The following is a 19,940-nucleotide window of genomic DNA, read 5'->3' on the forward strand; positions in this document are numbered from 1 at the left end:
TCAATGCATCATTATTGTCCCTTAACAATAATACTCGACTAGGGACATTTAGGAATATTGATATTATTCTTATAATCTCATTTCTAAGTCACGTACTTAAAGATATAGAATTACATATAATATTCCAAGGACATTTATTATGCTTTCAATTTATTACGCAGTAAATAAAGACATAATAAATATTTATTCAATAATCAATATAACATAATCCATAAATGTCTACAATAGAACACAATAGTATTGTCTCTAGGACACCAATACTAACAATTAACACATAAAATGCTATATTGTATGGCATTGATGTTATATTAAAAAGTTAAAACGCTACACAATGTAACATTTTACTTTTATAAAAGAGAAAAACACTATACAATATAGCGTTTTTCTGTTATAACTAAACACTACTTTATAAAACGTCACATATTTGGAGTCACTTTATAAAAGATCGGTGTCTGGGACATTAAAGTGATAAATAATGATATTTGGGCCCTTTCTCACACAAAAGTTGGTTGTTTTACCATGACATGACACACCAACAGAGTAAAGGGCGATTAATCTTCACAAAGTTTCTCTCTTTCTTCTCAATTTTTTGTTATCGGTTTTTCTCTGGTGTGCCCATGGGCACACAATAAGCACAAAATTTGATTATTTTTTCTTCTTCGAGTTAATTGCAATTGGCACCCCTTTGGTTTCAGCATATTGCACATTGCACCTAATAATTTTGGAAAATACACTTTGCAGCCCCAGACTTTTAACCCGTATACACTTTGCACCCTTTCCGTTAGTTTCTGCCGTTACCGTTAACTTTTGCAGGGGCATTTTGGGAAATTGAATTATATTTAATTAAAATCAGACCTTTATTTAAATTTTTTGACCATCTAAACAATATTTTTCGAAAAAACTTAAAAAACGAAAGTTGTAGAGAATAAGAAGATCTTCTTAGAACTATAAAATTCAAAATTTTCGTAATTTTTTTATAATTATTCTTAAAAAATTCAAAAATTAGCAATCTTGTAAAAATGAACAATCGTTTTTAAATAAATATTAAAATTTTGAACCTTATTGTTCTAAAAAGATCTTTTTATTCTCTACAACTTTCGTTCTTTAAGTTTTTCCAAAAAATATCGTTTAGATGGTCAGAAAATTTAAATAAAGATCTGATTTTAATTAAATATAATTAAATTTCCCAAAATGCCCCTGCAAAAATTAATGGTAACGGCAGAAATTAACGACAAGGGTGCAAAATGTCTACAGGTTAAAAGTCTGGGGCTGCAAAGTGTATTTTCCAAAACTATTAGGTGCAATGTGCAATATGCTGAAACCAAAGGGGTGCCAATTGCAATTAACTCTTCTTCTTTTGATTGGCTTAGCCCCCCTGCATTCACATCAACCACACCAATAAAAACACACCAAATTTATAAGTTTCTGCTTAGCATGTGCCCATGGGCACACACTAGACAAACCCTTTTGTTATTACTAATTATTCTTTCATCTTCCCTTCATAAATCGTTTTGTATTTGATTTTGCATGCCTGTTCTTAAATTTGCAATATAGTTTCGAATAAAATTATCCCTATTATTTTCCAACAAATATAACACATATCAGCAATGTACACATAATGCCTCTTTTCCTCTTTCTGCTTTTGGTTTGTTTCTTCTATTTAGAAAAATGATCATCACCAGAAAATAGATTTAGGGAACAATGGGGAAGATGTAGCTCAAAACTATTCACAGTGTTTGAATATCCTACAAGATATAAAAGAATGAAAAAATAAGAAAGAACTACTGACCTAACAAGAACCGATATACAGATAATAACAACCATTTGTACATAACTAAATATGAAACACACAAAAGGAATTCACATTTTATGTACTACAACTAAAGGAGCCGATGTTACTGAATCATGAAGGGCCTTAAATAATGACAAAAACTTGAAAAGACTTTCTTCAGAGAACCATCTGAGCTTCCATGTCAGGGGAACTGCTGGAGAGTGTATGGTCCCCACTTCATTAGTTGTTTTGTCAAGGCAGAGCTTTGACATGACCTTTTTAACAGCCAACGTTAAGCACAAACTCTCACTGCTTTCTATGACCTGAAAAATGAGATTGATAATCATCATCTATATCAGAATTCATATTTTTGCCAAGTGATATCATAAGAAATTTTGATCTAGTGCAAAACAAAATAACATTAAGTGAGACTTTTGCTGCACAAGAAGGCGAGTTTGAGAATGCATGATGGTAGTAATAGTTTAAAATATAAGCCACTCAGCTTTTTAACTTCAAAAGGAATCAATCAGGTATTCAGGTCATTACAATAAGTATAGAGCATGAAGCAAGCAACAGTGAGGACTTTAAAAAGCCATAAACAGGTCATCGAGAGAGGGGAGGCTGGGAGGCTGGGAGGGAGAGCGAATGAGCATGACACGGGATAAGGGCTACAAAAAGCCATAAACAAGTCATAAGTGAGGGGGGAGGAAAATTTACAGTGGTAGTATAGCGAGGTTTGGAATTATTTTGAAATAATAGAGCAGATACACAATAGAAGAGAGCCGCGGGGGGGGGGGGGGGGGGGGGGGGGGGGGGGGGAGGAACATTTACAGTAGTAGTATAGCGAGATACATAATAGATATTGAGAATTGAAAAATGTATTTAGTTTGAAGATGGTGAAGGATGTCAACAACCATACCTAGAAGGAAAAAGAACGCACCCACTTATATCACTCTTCGAGCAGGGTGTGGGTAGGAAAGGATGTAGCAAGCCTACCTCTACCCAGTAAATAGGCTGTTTTGGGTTTCCAGAAAATGGCCCCTAGCATTTCAAATAAGATAGTCGAACCCATGACTGATTGGTTGCAAAAAGAAACATATATCTTCTCCCCAAGTACATACCCAACTTCCAGTAATCACTAATTTTAAAATTCTCTCACTAATTGATATCTTTGTACCAGCTTTGAAAAGCATCCAACTAACTAATTGGGAAAGTGGCCCATCTTTGTGCTGTGCTATATATCCAATAACACAGATTCAAAAATATTTAATTTTTATAATTAATTTTATTCCCAGTTCAGTAGATACAAAGAGATAAATATGAGAACAGAGGAAATTGTAAACACCACATAAAAGAAGAAACCCAAATTCCGTGTCTTCTCCTCCGCCGGTGGCTTATCTACTAACCAGAGGCCTTAATATAATATACATATATAAGATTATGTAATCTGTTTAGTCCTTCAATCTATAACTTTACCCGCAGTTTCTTTGGTTCAGTTTTCTTCGATTTATGATGTGGTTTTTATGTCTTCTCCACTGACCAGAGGCCTTTATACAACATACATATATGTGATTTTGTGATCTGTTTACTGCAATTTATAATTTTACCCTATTTTCAGACTTTCTATGCAATCATTTCTTCGATTCATGATATGATTTGATGTTCAGCACGGCTTAGAGCTTGGTAGCTTGTTGATTTGAGGCACAGCTTGAAGATTGGTATCTTGTTGATTCGAGGACGGACTGGATTTCTTTTCTTTGCCTTCTAGTTAATGAGATATTCTCAATGTTACCCATCTATATTGACTTTCCCAAGTGGCGTCTTTTATTTCCGACTTATGAGTGGTACTTCTTGTATTTTAAGTATCACGTATATGATGCATTCCATTAGCTAAATGTTAGTTAACCATTCCGTTAACTAAGTGTTAATTAGCCATTCCATTCCGTTAAATAAACGTTAAAATTTAAGTAAATGACTTGATTTATGCCATTCCATTAGCTAAATGTTAGTTAACCATTCCGTTAACTAAGTGTTAATTAGCCATTCCATTCCGTCAAATAAACGTTAAAATTTAAGTAAATGACTTGATTAGCCATTTTAAATTTAGTTCCTTTCGTGCTTCCAACACCTGTAACAATCTACTGCATTTAAAAACATAATCATCAAAATATTTGAACAAATTTAAATTTCCAGAAGTGTTACTCTTTATATATGAAAATTAGAATAAAGGGGACCACTCATAAGTCGAAATGCAAAATGTCACCACTTAAAAAAGACGAAAGCAGAAGGGTACCATTGAGAATTTGTATTCGTTATATGTAGCATGACCTTTAGGGCTTTTGATGCTCTCATCTTTCCTGGATCTCCAATTATCTAACAATATATCGACTGATATCAATTCACTGCTAATGATTCCTCCCCTAGCTTGAGGTGAAATATATCGTGACTTTTCGTATATTTGTTAAATATTCTGATGTTCCACTGTATTTCATCGAGAGTTTTGAAGGGTCCCTTTAATGTAATTTCCCTAATATATTTTCTCCTGCCGGAGGAGAAATTTTCTCCAAGTGAGGAGTGTTTCTATCAATATAGGGGGTTGGTCTCCCTACCCTTTCTTGTTAAAAAATGAAGAAGATACCTACAAGTATATTTTGACTTGCAAAAATATAATGCAGATAATGCACCATCGGAACAGATAAAGCTTTATATAGTCATATAAACAGATGATAGGTAGAATGCTCAAGATTTAAATAAGCCCAAGAATACATACCAACTCCTGCACATCAACAATGGAGCAGCATGAATCAAACGAGAAGTAGGATGAGCAAGGCGAAATCTCAGTTAAAGATCCGAACTGCAAAAAGTCTTCAATGCAAAGAAGCAAATGTCTTTCCAGGACGAAAAGAGATCTTGAGAGCCACGAGTCCTCTGCATAACATGGAGATATTTAATACTGCTAACTGGAAACATGAATAACACAGTTCTCGAGGAAAACAAATTTATATTACAGATAGCATGTTTAAGTTCATTTTGACTGAAGTAGCACCTCCTTTGAAAATATGTTTGAATGCTGACTGCAACATATATACAATGATTAGAAGAAATCGCCTCTCAAAACAGAGATCTTAAAAATTCATCCGGCACAATAGACAATTTTAATGTACTGCTCAAAAGTATGAAACTGTCATTCTTAAGCAAGGAGAACTAAGATGTATGCTATTTTCAGGATGGATATAAGTAATGATGAACATTACATGAAAGCACTTCATATCCTACAGTATAAATTCAAATCGGCTAAATTTTTATTTTATTTAACTAACGCAGCCTTCACTTGCCTTCTTCTATCCTACAAACATCCAATGAAATCAACTGATTCAGTTTCGGCACAGCCAATAAGACCTTTGGATAATAGAATCCACTTCCTATTTATATAATTATCCTGATATGTAAAAAACACTAATAATATTAATCATTAACTTCAGGCTCATTGTGATGCTTAAACTCACAAATCTTTCAACAATAATTTCATTCACCTATCTACCATTAGTGACTATCTATTGTTTTGGCCACATGTCAAGGTGATAGTATCGAAAAAAAAAATTAAGGCAGACTTCGAAATTCACTTACCTGTAAAAGTACATCGCCAGTGGAGAACCATCGAGAACTGAAAGATGCTCGTATTGGAGCCTCCAAGAAAATTCCTGGAAATTAAATCTACTTGAACCTGCTCCAAGCTGCCATATTACAAAACAGTAATATAGCATCAGAGCAGAATACAACATATAACTAGCTAAAATGACATTAAACAGAAAAATCAAGTCCTATATATTTTCCAAGCAACTACACCAGCTAAAGAAATCAATTACCAGAATCATATAACATGTTGACAGTCAGGGATCTTTACAGAGACCACCTCTGTACTCTTAAGAGTACAGGTGAGTCTATATAACCTTATCATCCCCAAACCCTGCTTTAAGATTGTCATGCCTTCAATGTATGACAAAGCTGTTTTTGTATATTTTTGGTGTTTTCTGAGTTTATGAACTGAAATAGCAGCAAAGCAAGTAACAGAACAGTAGATTATAGCTAGATAGAGATGAATTAGGGCAGAGAGATGTAGAAATGAGAGAGAGAGAGATCAGATCAGGAGAGAGAGACAGAGTTTAGAGAGAGAAAGAGAGGGAAAATCAGTTAGAGAAGAGAGAGAGAAACTTGGAAGAGAAGTTTTGTATTTCATAATATGCATAATACCAGCACACAAGTCTATTTATAGCTAACACAGAATAGAATGACTAAAAGACATTCTTGCCCTGCACTTGTACTTAATATGCTAATACTTCCTATAGGCTTTGCCTGACAATCCTTCCCCCTTAACAGCAGCCATGTCCTCATGGTTATCAACACCTCCACTTGACTCATCCTCAAATCTTCTGGACAATGCATCAGCTACAGTGTTCTCCTTTCCCTTCCTGTACACAATAGTGTAGTCATAGCCTAATAACTTGCTGATCCATTTCTGCTGCAACAGATTACTGATCTTTTGATCAGTCAAGTACTTTAGAGACCAGTGATCAGTCTTAATAGTAAAATGCTTGTCCATTAGGTAGGAAGACCACTTCTTCACTGCTGCTACTAAGGCCATCAATTCCTTTTCATAGGTAGACATTGCTTGTCCTTTTATCCCCAATGCCTTGCTGAAATAAGCTAGTGGTTGGCCCTCTTGAGTCAATACAGCACCTATGCCAGTATTACAAGCATCAGATTCAATGGTGAATTCTTTACTGAAATCTGGTAACCTCAATACAGGAGTACTAGCCATGGCATTCTTGAGAGCCTGAAATGCTTTAGTAGCTTCTTCACTCCAATGAAAGCTATCCTTCTGCAATAAATCTGTCAGAGGCCTGGCTATAGTTCCATAGTGCTGCACAAATTTCCTGTAGTAGCCAGTCAGGCCCAAAAATCCTCTTAATGCTTTTAAGTTCTGAGGCAGAGGCCAGGAGACCATGTCAGCAACCTTAGCTTGATCCACAGCTACCCCTTGTTGTGAAATGACATGTCCTAAGTAAGCTACTTTAGTAGTCATGAAGTCACATTTAGATTGCTTAGCAAATAGAGTGTTTTGCCTCATCAACTGGAAGACCTTCTTTAAGTGTACCAAATGATCTTCCTTGGTCTTAGAGTAGACCAAGATATCATCAAAGAAGACCAGAGTAAAACTCCTCAAGTAAGGCCTGAAAACTTCATTCATTAAGCTCTGAAAGGTGGCAGGGGCATTGGTGAGGCCAAAGGGCATCACAGTGAATTCATAATGCCCCAAATGAGTTCTGAATGCTGTCTTCTCTACATCCCTTTCTTTCATTCTGACTTGGTGGTATCCAGCTCTTAAATCTAGCTTGGTGAAGTACTTAGCTCCATGAAGCTCATCTAGCAACTCTTCAATTAGTGGAATTGGAAACTTGTTCTTTATAGTCATTGAATTGAGCTTCCTGTAGTCAATGCAGAATCTCCAGCTGCCATCCTTCTTCTTTACCAGTAATATAGGAGATGCAAAAGGTGAGCTACTAGGTCTGATTATACCAGATTCTAGCATTTCAGCCACCAGTTTTTCAATCTCATTTTTCTGGTTATAAGAGTTCCTATAAGGCCTTATAGAAAAAGGTTGTGAGCCTTCTTTTAAGTCAATTGAATGCTCTATTTGTCTCTCAGGAGGCAACCCTTCAGGGGCTTTAAAGATGTCACTGTACTCCTCCAATAAATTGTGGAGCTGCTTCTTATTCCCCTCTGAGTTGTTGTTCCCATCATCTGACTGAAGAGAGAGTAGGGATCCTGCTGGCTGGTGAACCACATCCAGAATAAACAAGAGTCCATGTTCTTGCCTCTGACAACTCCTCACAAACTGGTCAGCAGTCATTTGGTGCAGCCTGGGTTTATCAGACCCTTGGTTTCCTTGCAGCACAATCATTTCTTCTCCTTTCTGAAATCTCATCTCTAGTTTCTTGAAATCAAATGTCACAGGACCTAGAGATCCCAGCCAATCTACCCCTAACACCAGGTCATAGCTTCCCATTGGCAAGGTTTTCACAGGGGTATTAAACCTGTATTTGCCAATATTCCAAGAAAATCCTTGACATTCATAATGACTAACCAGCTGATTCCCATTGGCAACCATTACTTTCAGAGGTTTAGTTTTAACCAGCTCACATTTTAGTTGTGCAGCAGTCTTTTCATCTAAAAAACTATGGGTGCTGCCACCATCTACCAGAATAGAGAACTGCTTCTTATTCTTATACCCAGTCAGAGTGATTGTTTGACTCCCTTTAAGGCCCTCAATGGCATGTACAGACACTTCTATCTGTTGCTTCTGAGTCTGTCCCTCCTCAGGAGTGATTGTTTCTACTGTGGTAGCCACCTCATCCTTATTTATTTCTGTGTCTTGCCCTGTACTTGCTTCAAGTACCTCTAGGTTTCCTTGAGCTGCAGCCTGGCTCACAGCCTGGCTCTCCTTAGCTGAGGTTTTTAGTTGGCTACTATTCCCTTGCTGACCCCTTCTGGTCTGTTCTAAATACTTAGCTTTCTTATAAGCTTCTTCTCTAGATTTAGGAGTCAATATCCTGAGAACTTGCTGCACTTCAGCCTGCATTCCCCCAATGAAACTTTCTAAGAAATACTCCTCTGTCAGAGAGGGTATCTTTTCTTTCAGTTGCCCCACCAATCCTTCAAATTCAGTGTAGTATTGCTCCATTGACTTAGTCTGTTTTAGTTTTTTGAACCTTTCCACCAGCCATTCTTGCTTGCCTTTTCCAAATCTCTGAGTAAACTGTTCAGCAAAGTTTTTCCACTCACAAATGGAATTATGAAGGGAGTAGATGTGGTACCAACTCCTGGCAGTTCCTTCCAAATGCATTCCTGCAACTGTCACTTTCTTTCTCTCATTGACTCCAAATACCTCAAAGTACTGATTACAGTCCTGTAACCAGTCTTCCACATCATCACCTTCACTGAACTTAGGGAAAGTGAGCTTAAGATGTTGTAAACCTTGCACATTTCTTGTGCTACCCAGTGTTGCTTGATTCTTAGCTTTATTAACTTTTGTTTTCAGGAATCTCTCCATCAGTTGTCTTGCCACTGCAATACTAGACTCCAGCTTTACAATCTTCTGTTCTAGAGCTTCTTCATCATCTTTAAGCTGTTGCCTGAGTCCTAACACAGCCTTATCAAATTCAGTGTCCACACCTTCATAAACTACCATGTCCTTCATCATGCTTCACAGATAACTTCAGTTTCACTGAATTGTCTCAATTACTTCTCCAACAGCAACACAATCTCCCAAAACACACAAATCTCAACAAACAAGTACTCTAACAGTATATACTAACAAAACTGACTGTAATCTATAAAATCTCAACAGTAAACTCCAAATCAATCAACTGAAATCTCAGATCTAAGAGAGAAGTCACAGAACAGAGTACCTGGATTGTTTTGATCAATTCTACAGATTTACTTATGCGATTACAGTGATTCCACAACCGCTCCAGTCGTTTTGAGTAGCACAGTATGATAGAAGCAGTGGCTGGATCGATTTTGAGAGCTCTGATACCAATTTGTCATGCCTTCAATGTATGACAAAGCTGTTTTTGTATATTTTTGGTGTTTTCTGAGTTTATGAACTGAAATAGCAGCAAAGCAAGTAACAGAACAGTAGATTATAGCTAGATAGAGATGAATTAGGGCAGAGAGATGTAGAAATGAGAGAGAGAGAGATCAGATCAGGAGAGAGAGACAGAGTTTAGAGAGAGAAAGAGAGGGAAAATCAGTTAGAGAAGAGAGAGAGAAACTTGGAAGAGAAGTTTTGTATTTCATAATATGCATAATACCAGCACACAAGTCTATTTATAGCTAACACAGAATAGAATGACTAAAAGACATTCTTGCCCTGCACTTGTACTTAATATGCTAATACTTCCTATAGGCTTTGCCTGACAAAGATACACTGGGATGTGTGGTTTGACTTGAGCACGCCAACATCAGTCAAAGTAACACAAATGCAAGGCATAAAGTAATGTAGCCATTTTCTTAAATAAATAACATTCATCTGATGTCACAATTGTTTCTGCAATTCAGAATAAAAGGGTGGGGAGGACAAAACAAAGTGTAATAACTTATTGTTGAGTATTTATCCTACACATGTGTGAGCCTATGAGTTTATAAACGCCGTAACAGTGACACTTGGTCATCGTGAATCGTTCATAAATGAGAATATTGAATTACATAACATTTCTAAGTTGCAAGAGAAGTGGCAAAATATTCAAAAGCTTAACTAAAATTTAAAGCACACTTAATGGATCACCTCCTTAAGATTAAGCCGTCCTTTGTGTTATATGGATCCAGGATATCCAATATGCAGAACAGTTGCCTTGATTTTTCCAGGCTCCTGGTAAGAAATAGATATGTTCCATTCTTCTCAATGTATACCCTAGCACATCCATTACAAAAATGATGCACAATTAGAACAGTGGAAAACCTTGCTGATTCGCTACACTCAGCTATAATAGAGACGCACCATTTCAGTTACCTTACTATATGAAGTCCTAAACCAACTAAAACCTCCTTAACATCCTCAATTTTATGGCAGCCAATTAAACTCAACGTAGTCTCTGCTAAGATGCAGTATGGTAGCAATATTCAGAAAAGCAAGATGGCATACAGAGACATAGTTTTTCACAAGAAAAAAGTAAAACATTCATACCATAACAAATCTAACCTGACCCATCATATTCATTGCTGATGAGTAGCATATACAGCTTTTGTTCGCTACTCCGCAATACAACTAGTTCACTGTAAGGAGTAAAGAACAATAGTAAGACAGGCTTCATATAGGGTTTAATAATTAGCGATCAAGAAGATACTCCAATCATATATGAAAGAACAGAAGAAAGAAGGTATTCCAGGTAGGTATATAATTAAAATCTTCAATCTAATTCAACTGACAAGAAAAAAGGTATAAAGCAATATGACTTGAAACCTAACTCAAGGAGATATAGGATCCAGTTATTCACAATACACAGTCCCGCATACAATTAGTAGTATTGAACTCCCATCATTTTCCAGATAATCACAAAAGCTCAGTAGCATAGAAATTAACCGAGAAAGTAGAAACCTTAATCTATAGCATTCAAGTTACTATCTGTTACCAATTAAAGCTGCAATTACTTAAAAAGTAGGTCTGACCCCATCAAACCTGTTACGCACTGACCAGAATGTGGGAAAGACTAAATAATACTGAATAAATTAGGAAAACTGCAAGCCTGCGCAGGAGGCCTGAGTGGATTTGTTTTGGCACTCTGTGTTCTCAATTGGCTTTTTTCCTATGATATTTTCTGTTTGTCATAGCTCTGCAAGACATTTTACAAAAGAATACTACTATATACAGGTTAAATATTGCTTACAAGACCTGTAGTAAATCTATACTGGCTTTTTTCCCAAAAGTATGTTCGTTATACTTGCTTATACAAGGGGAAAGTAAAATTAATTTGAATGTTGAAAAAAGGAGATTAGGTGAGCTATAGATATGTGAAATTTTGAAGTTAAGACCATAAACCACCACCAATCCTAAGCTCATAACACAGAACGGGGAGCAAACCAAAAGGGGAACGGGGAGCAAACCAAAAGGATTGCCACCTAACGGATGACGCCACTGTTGGAAGGCATAGAGTTAGTTCCTGCTTCGTAATACAACAGGTTACAGATTTGGCTGGTACCCGTGAGGAAGATGACAATAAGCAACACAGCACTTGCCCAGCTAAAGTCTAAACTAAGACTTGAGAACATGACAAGAGTAATGCTAAAAAGTACTAAAACTAAGTCTCAGAGAGATTATGAAAGGACACCTATCGAATTATAAGTCATAAGATACAAAAGATATTTCTAAGCTTGGGAACTATGGAAGTACTGAAAGAACAAATATTTTTTGGAGAGTAAATCATATCTGCGTTACTTGTCTATCTTTATATGTCAGTAGATCATAATACCTATTAGTTTGGACTATTTTTTTTTTCTTTAAATAAAATGGCAATATACAGTACAGCTAACATTACCATTCTTTGCAATCACCATTCGTGCCAATAAAAGAACTGCAGCGCACATACTGTCTACAAGTTTCTTGGACTAAAGAATCAGCAACATTTGAATTAAAATGATTCACAATGAAATCATCTGATCCCAGATATCCTGATTTTGTTTCAGAGAGAATATTCCCGCTGGGTTCAGAGTGTGATGTTAAGCCTGCATTTTCACAGGTATGTATATCACTGTCAAGGGAGATTAGTCTCTTTGTTATGTCTACCACATCAACCCTTGAAGCATCCAGAGTTTCGGGCAACGGCACCCCCTCATCATCCGCAGCATCTCTGTCTACCAGTGAGACAACTCTTCTCCTTGAAATCCTTTTACAATTTTTATTCTTCCGACAGTCCCCCTCCTGTTGTACATTACAAAACATGTCTTGTAATAGTTCAGAAGAGTATGGTTCCTTGTCTTCAGTGATACCAGAAATTTGTCTTGCATCTGAGTCAAGCAAATGATTTCCATTGTGTGTGGGTTTTGGAACATCGTACCTTTTCTTATAAGAAGGTTCACCAGAATAACTTACAGTAAAATCGAATTCATCGACACTTTTGTCCAAAGGCTCATCTATAAATGATGCATCAACTTGAGGTGTACAAAATTCAGCAGAATCATCATCACTATCACTTGTATTGCTATCCGTAGATGCAGTTGAATAGGACTCTGCTGATATCTGAAAAAGCTCTTCCTCTAAGTTTTGTCGACGATGCAATATATCCTCCTGATAATGAGGTGGTGAACTCAGGCAAGCTGTTGATGATTGCGATTCCATAATTTCATCAATAGCAGCCAAAGGTCTGACAGTTCTTTTCATCGTAACCCCATCATTTTCTTGGACAACACAAGAAACGGGCTGAGCACCTCCTGTACAAGGCGATAGCATATGCCTCGGGCTAGAATTGCTTCCTTCAACAAAAGGAATCCCCTCTACATCAACATGCCTCATGGACAATGTTGTAGATACATCACTAATTGGATCATAATACTGCCGGCCACTAAAACCAGGATCACACTCCAGAGCATACACACTACTATCAATAGAAGAAACATGAGCAGAGTCGGCCACATATTTTGAGGACTTGCCTAGTTGTTGATATCTTGAATTGCTTTCTGGACAATTTATCTGATCAGGATCAACTACATTGCCACTATATTGAGCACCGTCAATAGAAGATTTTGGATCATGATTTATCCATTCTTTAAGCTCCTCCAACCAGAGACTGGATCGCTCTCTTTTCATCAACTCAATTCTATTTATCAGATCAACTATTTCGTCTTTCTCATCCAGACTATTATCCACTTTACCTGGGATTTCATTTTCACATTCAACTGACTCCAGATCAGAACATACAGATGGACTCTGCTCTTCACTTTCAATATTCGCAAGACGCGAAATCTTTTTCTGCAGAAAAAAAAAATTCAAAATAATTCAAAAAAAACAAACACTCCTACAAAGTCGGAATCAATACCTATAGAATACTTGATACAAAGGGGATACACACACACACACACACACACATATAAACCTGCCTGATGAAAAAGCCCTTTCTATCTTTTTAGTCAAGGACTTATCCACCAATGGATTCGTGGAATTTTTGTAAATTGCGTTGGGGGAGATCTACCATTGTGTGTGCGCGCGCGCGCGCGTGTGTGTTGTAGCAGGACAAATTAGTATGCTTCAGCATCAACTTACTGGTTTTGTATTGATAGGGACCTCTAATCCAGCATTATCTTTTGCTTTAAAATAAAACCCAAAACTAGCAGGCCGTGAGTGCCTTCTGGCAATGATAATTTGTCGCTTCCAAAACTCTTCTCTAGACATTCTCTTATCATCCAGCTGCATCTACAGATGTCATAAATTTTAAGGGGACATTAAAATATTAAATGTAGAGCTGCTTAATATTTGGATTGATTATCTCTGCATGTATTTAAGATTCACAAACATTTCCAAAACGGTACAGAAATAATTTTTATATTCCACAACTTACTTCATATGGTCCAGGGAAAAAGCTAAATACTTGTGCACGGTACCATCTGGCACAACACAATGGATTTCCTTCTAACCACAGGCTTTTCAAATGCGTGAGACCAGAAAGAATCTCCAGCTCTGAAAAATTGGAGAGAATGTTGTAGGAGAGATCAAGCCCTTCGAGTGACAACAAATTTTCAATCCCACGCAATGTTGTAAGAGCATTGTTCCTAAGAACAAGTTTAACAACTCGACAAGAAAGCTGCAAAGACAGTAAAACAAGTTTAAGGTAAACTACACCAGGTTTGGCCAACTCAAAGCAGCTAGAAATATCTAGCATGTCTAATAGTAAGCCTAATGCTTAATATATGTGTAATTTGTCCAACACATGCATGATGAAAGAGTGCACATAAGTATGAACCAAAGTATATGCTTAATTTATAGATGGATGTGACACTTAAAATTATTGAACCACCTCCCGAAAAATCGAAATTTGTGCAACATTAACATTCCGTAGTATAAAAGAAGTATTAAAAGATCATATAATAAAGAAATAGTTGATGAATAGTGTTGCACAAATTAATATATAACAGTGTCCAATTGATGTTTAAGATTTTAACATATCTAGACAACTACAACCAAGAAAGCGACAAAAAGATAGATCCTCATATGGCATATTCACAAGGCGACATGAGATGGTCAATCTCCTCTTGTCCCACACTTATTGTATATATAATAATAAATTGGAAAATGATTTAAATTATTATATTCCAGTTAGGATCTTTTATAGAAATTAAAGTAGCTATGTCATGCCAAAAGCTACCGCATAAAAAGAATACACAGCATTGGCAATGTATTAGGAGAAAGATACTAGATCTTCAGGTTCTCCCAAAGTAGAAAGGAGATAACCTTCCGTCAATAGCACATTTGTCAATCACTTACTCTGGTCAGCAAAATACAGCAGGCTTATTAATTGGGTGAGTGGTCTCCAAGCACTCAAGGATCATCGGCTCAAAGATCGCGCCCTCTATTTTGCTTATGTTCATAGACGAGTAATTTGATTAAATAACTCACATCTACAATTACGTCAGAAATTTGACTAAAAGCATCTGGAGTAATCAAAAGATACACACTTACACATTCTTATATGGATCCAAACCATGTAGACACGTCATGCCAAAAGCTAGCACCTATATTACTGAAACTTTATTATAACCCATAGCATTTCCAGCGTCCTAAAAAAAGCCGTAATGCAACAAGTTCTTGCAATCCTATCACTTTATAGAATATAGATCCCCTCTGACCAACAGCAAACTCTTTAATTTTTCTGCTCCGGCCATTTACTTGTAGAAGGGTTACTATGTCGGGATGTCTCAAAGAATTATCAGCTAAAAGCTTGCCAGCATATCAAAATATGTCCATTTGACAGTCCAGATAAACAACCGGACTTAACCTAGTCGATTAACCGCTTCATGACTGCTGGTATACTTAATCTAACTGAGATTGAAACCAAAAGAAAAAAAGTGTGTCCTTGCAAGACATAAATTTTAGAGCTCCTTCATTACTTTGAATTCTAGGATATTGCACTTCTATCTTTAGTATGCTATCATGCTTTGTACTAAATTGTGCAAGTCATCGTGACTTGTAACTTTTAATAGATTCTTTTGGACATTACATAATGTGATGTACTAATTCAATATAACATAATGCTATTTGTTTCGTATATATATTTCATATATGCATTCAAGGAATGTGTTTGTTTGACCATATTGTTAAGTATAATTTATTACATGTTAGGTTCATAGGTTGTATAGGTAAGTGACGTCATCGACAAGTTAAACTGATTAGTCAGGGAATTTCAGACAAATGTCTAGTCATGATAACTATGACCTACCGATTCTACAAATCCTTGAAAATCCCTTGTAACACACACATATTCAGTGAATTTCTGTTTCACAGAAAAAAGGAAGCCGGAATTATAAAAGCAAAAAAACGAGTGTGATTGGCTATCAAGCATATAGACATACAACTGAAAATGAAATAAATAACTTGCAGAACAATTTTTGTAAAAAAAAAACTAACCAATGATCATTGCACTGATAAAAATACGAGTTGGAAAAAATTATTTGATTGGTAGTTCGGTATAATCAGAGATGAAGTTACCAACACACTGAGGACAGGTGATCCACCTTGCCTTATGCAGTTTTACAAGTTGGTGATCTGACTTCCGTAATATTATCATTGTCATTATGATTGATTTTGTGAACTTATTTTATAGAAAACAAATTTAATCTTATATAGTAACATGTATAAATTTGTTTAGAAAACAAAAACATTATAATATATGATTGATTTACTATTTCATGTATACTATTGCTAATTTTTTTTGTTTGTTGACCATGATTCTATATTTCAATTTAGTTTAACATATTAGTTTATTGTTCTCTTGATACAATTTGAACACCTAAACATTTTATCTTACAGAATATCCTCTATTCATTATATGAATAGAGAAAGATTAAATAAAGCAGTGAATCCAATTAACAATATCATTTATCATTTTTGAATTATACAACATATAACAATCATTAACAAGGGAATAAATTTTCATAATAACTCGTAGAAATGATTGTTTCCATCTTTGTATATACAAACTCAACAAGTCACGGAGCCCAAGAAAGAGGGATGCTTCTTAAAGAAATAGTATGCATGTTTAATATACAAGTGCAATAAGCTTATAAGTATAAAGCAACACAAACAAGTGGTAAACATGTGTTACCTCATTTAATGATGCAATTGTTCTCAGGTGATTGAACCCGAGATCTAGGTGCTTCAAATTGATACACTTACGCAGATTATCTACCCTTGTAAACTTGTTTCTACTTAAATCTAAGGTTTCAACAACAGGAAGAAGTTGCAAAGACTCATCCATAAGAAGCAATCCATTACAAGCACATGAAACAGAATTTAATCGATTCCACTGGGGAGAATCTTTTATCTCAGCAATTCTGCTTGCAAATACATGCCGAAGAGCATCCTGAGTACAGAAAAAGAAGGGGGGCATTGGGCATTAGAAGTGCACTACCAAACAATAATTAAAAGATGGCAAAAGGAGGCACAACTTGTTTAGGGTATCTTAATATCTTGGTATCTAATTTCCAGGTATAATTATCATGATGAACAATACGCTTTGTTGTGTAAAGGGGATAGGTGAAAAACACTCACTTATCTAACAAAATCAACAATTTTCTATGGCCCTGCATTTAAGTATCCAAATACACAGATGCAAAAAACCTTATAAGATTTGCAAGATTACCCAACCAAAACCTGTAAATCAGAACTGAAACAGAACTTTCAGTAACCCAAAACCAGACACTCTAAAAGTTTTGGAGAAAATTACTGTAGTTCTACTTCCCCAAAGAGATATCTGTTACTTTTTGTTCTAATTAAAACAATTTTATTTCATAACTTAACATTACAAAACAATATGATTCAAGAGCACTTAAGCTTACCCCTAAATTGCAGCTTCGTCCTCTACAGAGAAAGAAACGAAAAATTCATGCATGGGTTTTAAAGTTACTTGCTGGAGAATCAAAGAAATGACCTCAAACCAACTCTAACATTTGAGGGAAAATTAAACTAGATGTAATTAGCATACGAGTTGAGGACATGACACTCATAATAATACATAAAACTAATTCGAACACTTGAATTCAATTAAAAACACTCACAGTGGAATTATGACACACAAATTTCTCCAAAGTATGCCTCAATTCCAACAATCCCCGTGCGGCTGAAGTAGTCAAATCACATCCCCGAAGCTCCAACACCTTCAATCTCTCAAACGGCAGCAACGACAACCTTGTCGGATCCCTAATATTGGGCGGAAGCACCGACACAACTTTTAACGACGTCAACAGGCGTAAAATCCGGCGGAGTTGTTCTAGGGCACGGTGATCACCTAAATCGGAGATATAAGCACGGAGATAATCGACCGGAGCTCCGTGGAGAAGCGATTCGAGCTCCGATAAAGCTTCGAGTCTCGATTGAACGTAGTGGAGACCTACTGGATTCAGTTTGAGAGTTACGGTGCCGTCGATTAGATTTCCGGCGAGTTTGTCGACGAATTTGACGAGAGACTCGAGGTAACGATCGCCGGTCACGAGAGGCATTGCGATGAAGATAGAGTTATGATAAAATATACATGTGTGTGTAGATTAGTTGTGAAATTGGGGACTAATTGAGAGAGAGAAAGAGATACAGATAGATTAGGAAGGAGAGTAGTGGTATTATTGTAAGCATAAATAAATGAACAGTGGTTTGCTAATCATTGGGGTTGTGGAATATTTTTGGGGTACAGAGGACACGTGGACAGTATGCACTGTTCTCCCCATGTGACTTGTTGTTTCTTTCTACTTACTGTTTCTAAATTCCAATAAGTTATTCTTAAACAGTACTTCGATGGTGCACCCGCTCGATCCCGATCCGACCCCACTCCATTCAGGTCGGGGATTCGGAGAATTTTTCGAGGATGGGACGAGGAACGAGAGAAGTTTTATAAAAATTTCGAGGATCACGTCAGGTTGGGGATTCGTGTCTCCCCGTACCAATCCCCAATCCCGAGTGTGTGTATATATATATAATTTATATATATTATACTAAATAAATTATTAATATTATTAAAATTAAAAAATAATCGTTATATTTATCGATCGATTATAATTATATTGTAATATAATATATTTTTTTTGCCAAAGTAATATAATATATTTTAGAATTTTCGAATTTTCGTTTATTTATATTATAAATCAATTTTAATATGATTTGATGTTGAAATCATGAGATAACGTCACTTACTCCCTCTGTCCCTCTCATTTCTTTACAGTTACTATTTTGAGATGTCCCTCTCATTTCGTTACGTTACTATAAATAGTAAGTTTTTCTCATCATTACACCCACTATCTTCCCCTACTATCTCATATTTAACAATAAAAACTACTATTACACCCACTACTTTCTTCCGCTATCTCAAATCTATTACTATTAAATATTGACAGGTCCCACCACTTTACCCACTTTTCATCTAACTTTACTATTTTTTATACATTGTCTTGGTCTCCGTGTCCCTCTCCAATGTAAACAATTGAGGGAGACGGAGGGAGTAGTAGTTATTTTTTATTAAAATATATATTAAATATTATAAAGTTAATATTTTTATTAAAAAAATAAAATTTCCCGAATTCACGCGGGGATCCCCGTTCCCCGTTCGGGGAGGGGATCGGGAGGAAAAGAATCCCCATTCGGGGTTCCGATCAGGATCGGGGATCGGTATTGAATTCGGGGATCGGGGATGGGGATAACACTCCCTGACCCCGAAGTGCCCCCGTGCCCATCCCTACCCGACCCCGATTGTGTGTGTGTAATATATTTTTATATATTATACTAAATAAATTATTAAAAATATATAATATATTTATAATTTTAAAATTGTCGTTTTTTATATTATAAATTAATTTTAATATGATTTGATGTTGAAAATATGAGATAACATCATTTTATCAGTATATTACGAGTTAGTAGTTTTTTTTCTTAGTAAAAGTTATATTTTATATTATAAGGATATTTTTTTATTAAAAAATAAAATTTCCCGAATCTCCGCGGGGATCCCCATTCCCCGTTCGAGGCGGGGATCGGGGAGGAAAAAATTCCCGTTCGGGGTCGGGGCAAAGTCGGGGGTATTGAATTCGAGGATCGGGGGCGGGGATAGCACTCCCCGACCCCGAAGTGCCCCCGTGCCCATCTCTCAAAGTATATATATATTAATATGATATATAATATAAAAGTCAGATAAATTATTACTTAAACATTCACGAAAAGTTTTTTTCCTAATTTTTCATTTAAGTTATTAAATAAGTTCAATATTAAATTTTATTAATTAAACTAATTACATGTTATCATGTCGTTATCTACCGCATGAATCCATAATCATTCTCTTTATTTTCAGAATCAAATTCTGAACATAAGTATCTTTTTCATTTTAATTATATTTTACCTGATTTAAATATCTATTCATGTATC

General features: G+C 36.0%; 2 protein-coding genes across 6 annotated transcripts; both read right to left on the reverse strand.

The window, feature by feature from the left end:
• Positions 1-1,690: 1,690 nt before the first annotated feature.
• Positions 1,691-18,179, reverse strand: LOC108214235 (uncharacterized). Of its 5 annotated transcripts, XM_064089348.1 has the most exons (12): positions 17,594-18,158; positions 16,642-16,899; positions 13,882-14,124; positions 13,587-13,736; positions 11,866-13,295; positions 10,533-10,606; positions 10,344-10,428; positions 10,119-10,244; positions 5,399-5,505; positions 4,542-4,699; positions 4,065-4,144; positions 1,951-2,094 (listed from the first exon to the last, which is right to left on the reverse strand). In XM_064089348.1, the coding sequence occupies exons 1-12, from the start codon at positions 18,032-18,034 to the stop codon at positions 2,088-2,090; spliced, it is 3,159 nt and encodes a 1,052-aa protein (XP_063945418.1). In that variant the 5' UTR covers positions 18,035-18,158; the 3' UTR covers positions 1,951-2,087. The 5 variants fall into 5 exon arrangements, with proteins under 5 accessions (XP_017241602.1, XP_063945417.1, XP_063945418.1 ...); XM_017386113.2 differs by lacking the exon at positions 4,065-4,144 and having other exon boundaries at positions 1,691-2,094; positions 10,344-10,425; positions 17,594-18,179; XM_064089347.1 differs by lacking the exon at positions 4,065-4,144 and having other exon boundaries at positions 1,691-2,094; positions 17,594-18,156.
• Positions 5,984-10,112, reverse strand: LOC108214236 (uncharacterized). The gene is made up of 2 exons (XM_017386116.2): positions 9,241-10,112; positions 5,984-9,094 (listed from the first exon to the last, which is right to left on the reverse strand). The coding sequence occupies exon 2, from the start codon at positions 9,030-9,032 to the stop codon at positions 6,102-6,104; it is 2,931 nt and encodes a 976-aa protein (XP_017241605.1). The 5' UTR covers positions 9,033-9,094; positions 9,241-10,112; the 3' UTR covers positions 5,984-6,101.
• Positions 18,180-19,940: the final 1,761 nt, after the last annotated feature.

This window comes from Daucus carota, chromosome 3 (genome assembly GCF_001625215.2).
Source record: "Daucus carota subsp. sativus chromosome 3, DH1 v3.0, whole genome shotgun sequence".
Lineage (NCBI taxonomy): Eukaryota > Viridiplantae > Streptophyta > Magnoliopsida > Apiales > Apiaceae > Daucus > Daucus carota.

Bases quoted from the DNA above. Each gene is read 5' to 3' on its own strand.
- LOC108214236 (XM_017386116.2), bottom strand. From the start codon at position 9,032: ATGATGAAGGACATGGTAGTTTATGAAGGTGTGGACACTGAATTTGAT.
- LOC108214235 (XM_064089347.1), bottom strand. From the start codon at position 18,034: ATGCCTCTCGTGACCGGCGATCGTTACCTCGAGTCTCTCGTCAAATTC. The intron at 13,296-13,586 runs GTAAGTTGATGC...TTTTTTCTGCAG, and splicing joins TCCCTATCAATACAAAACCA to AAAAAGATTTCGCGTCTTGC. The intron at 2,095-4,541 runs GTATGTATTCTT...CTCATTTTTCAG, and splicing joins TTGTTGATGTGCAGGAGTTG to GTCATAGAAAGCAGTGAGAG.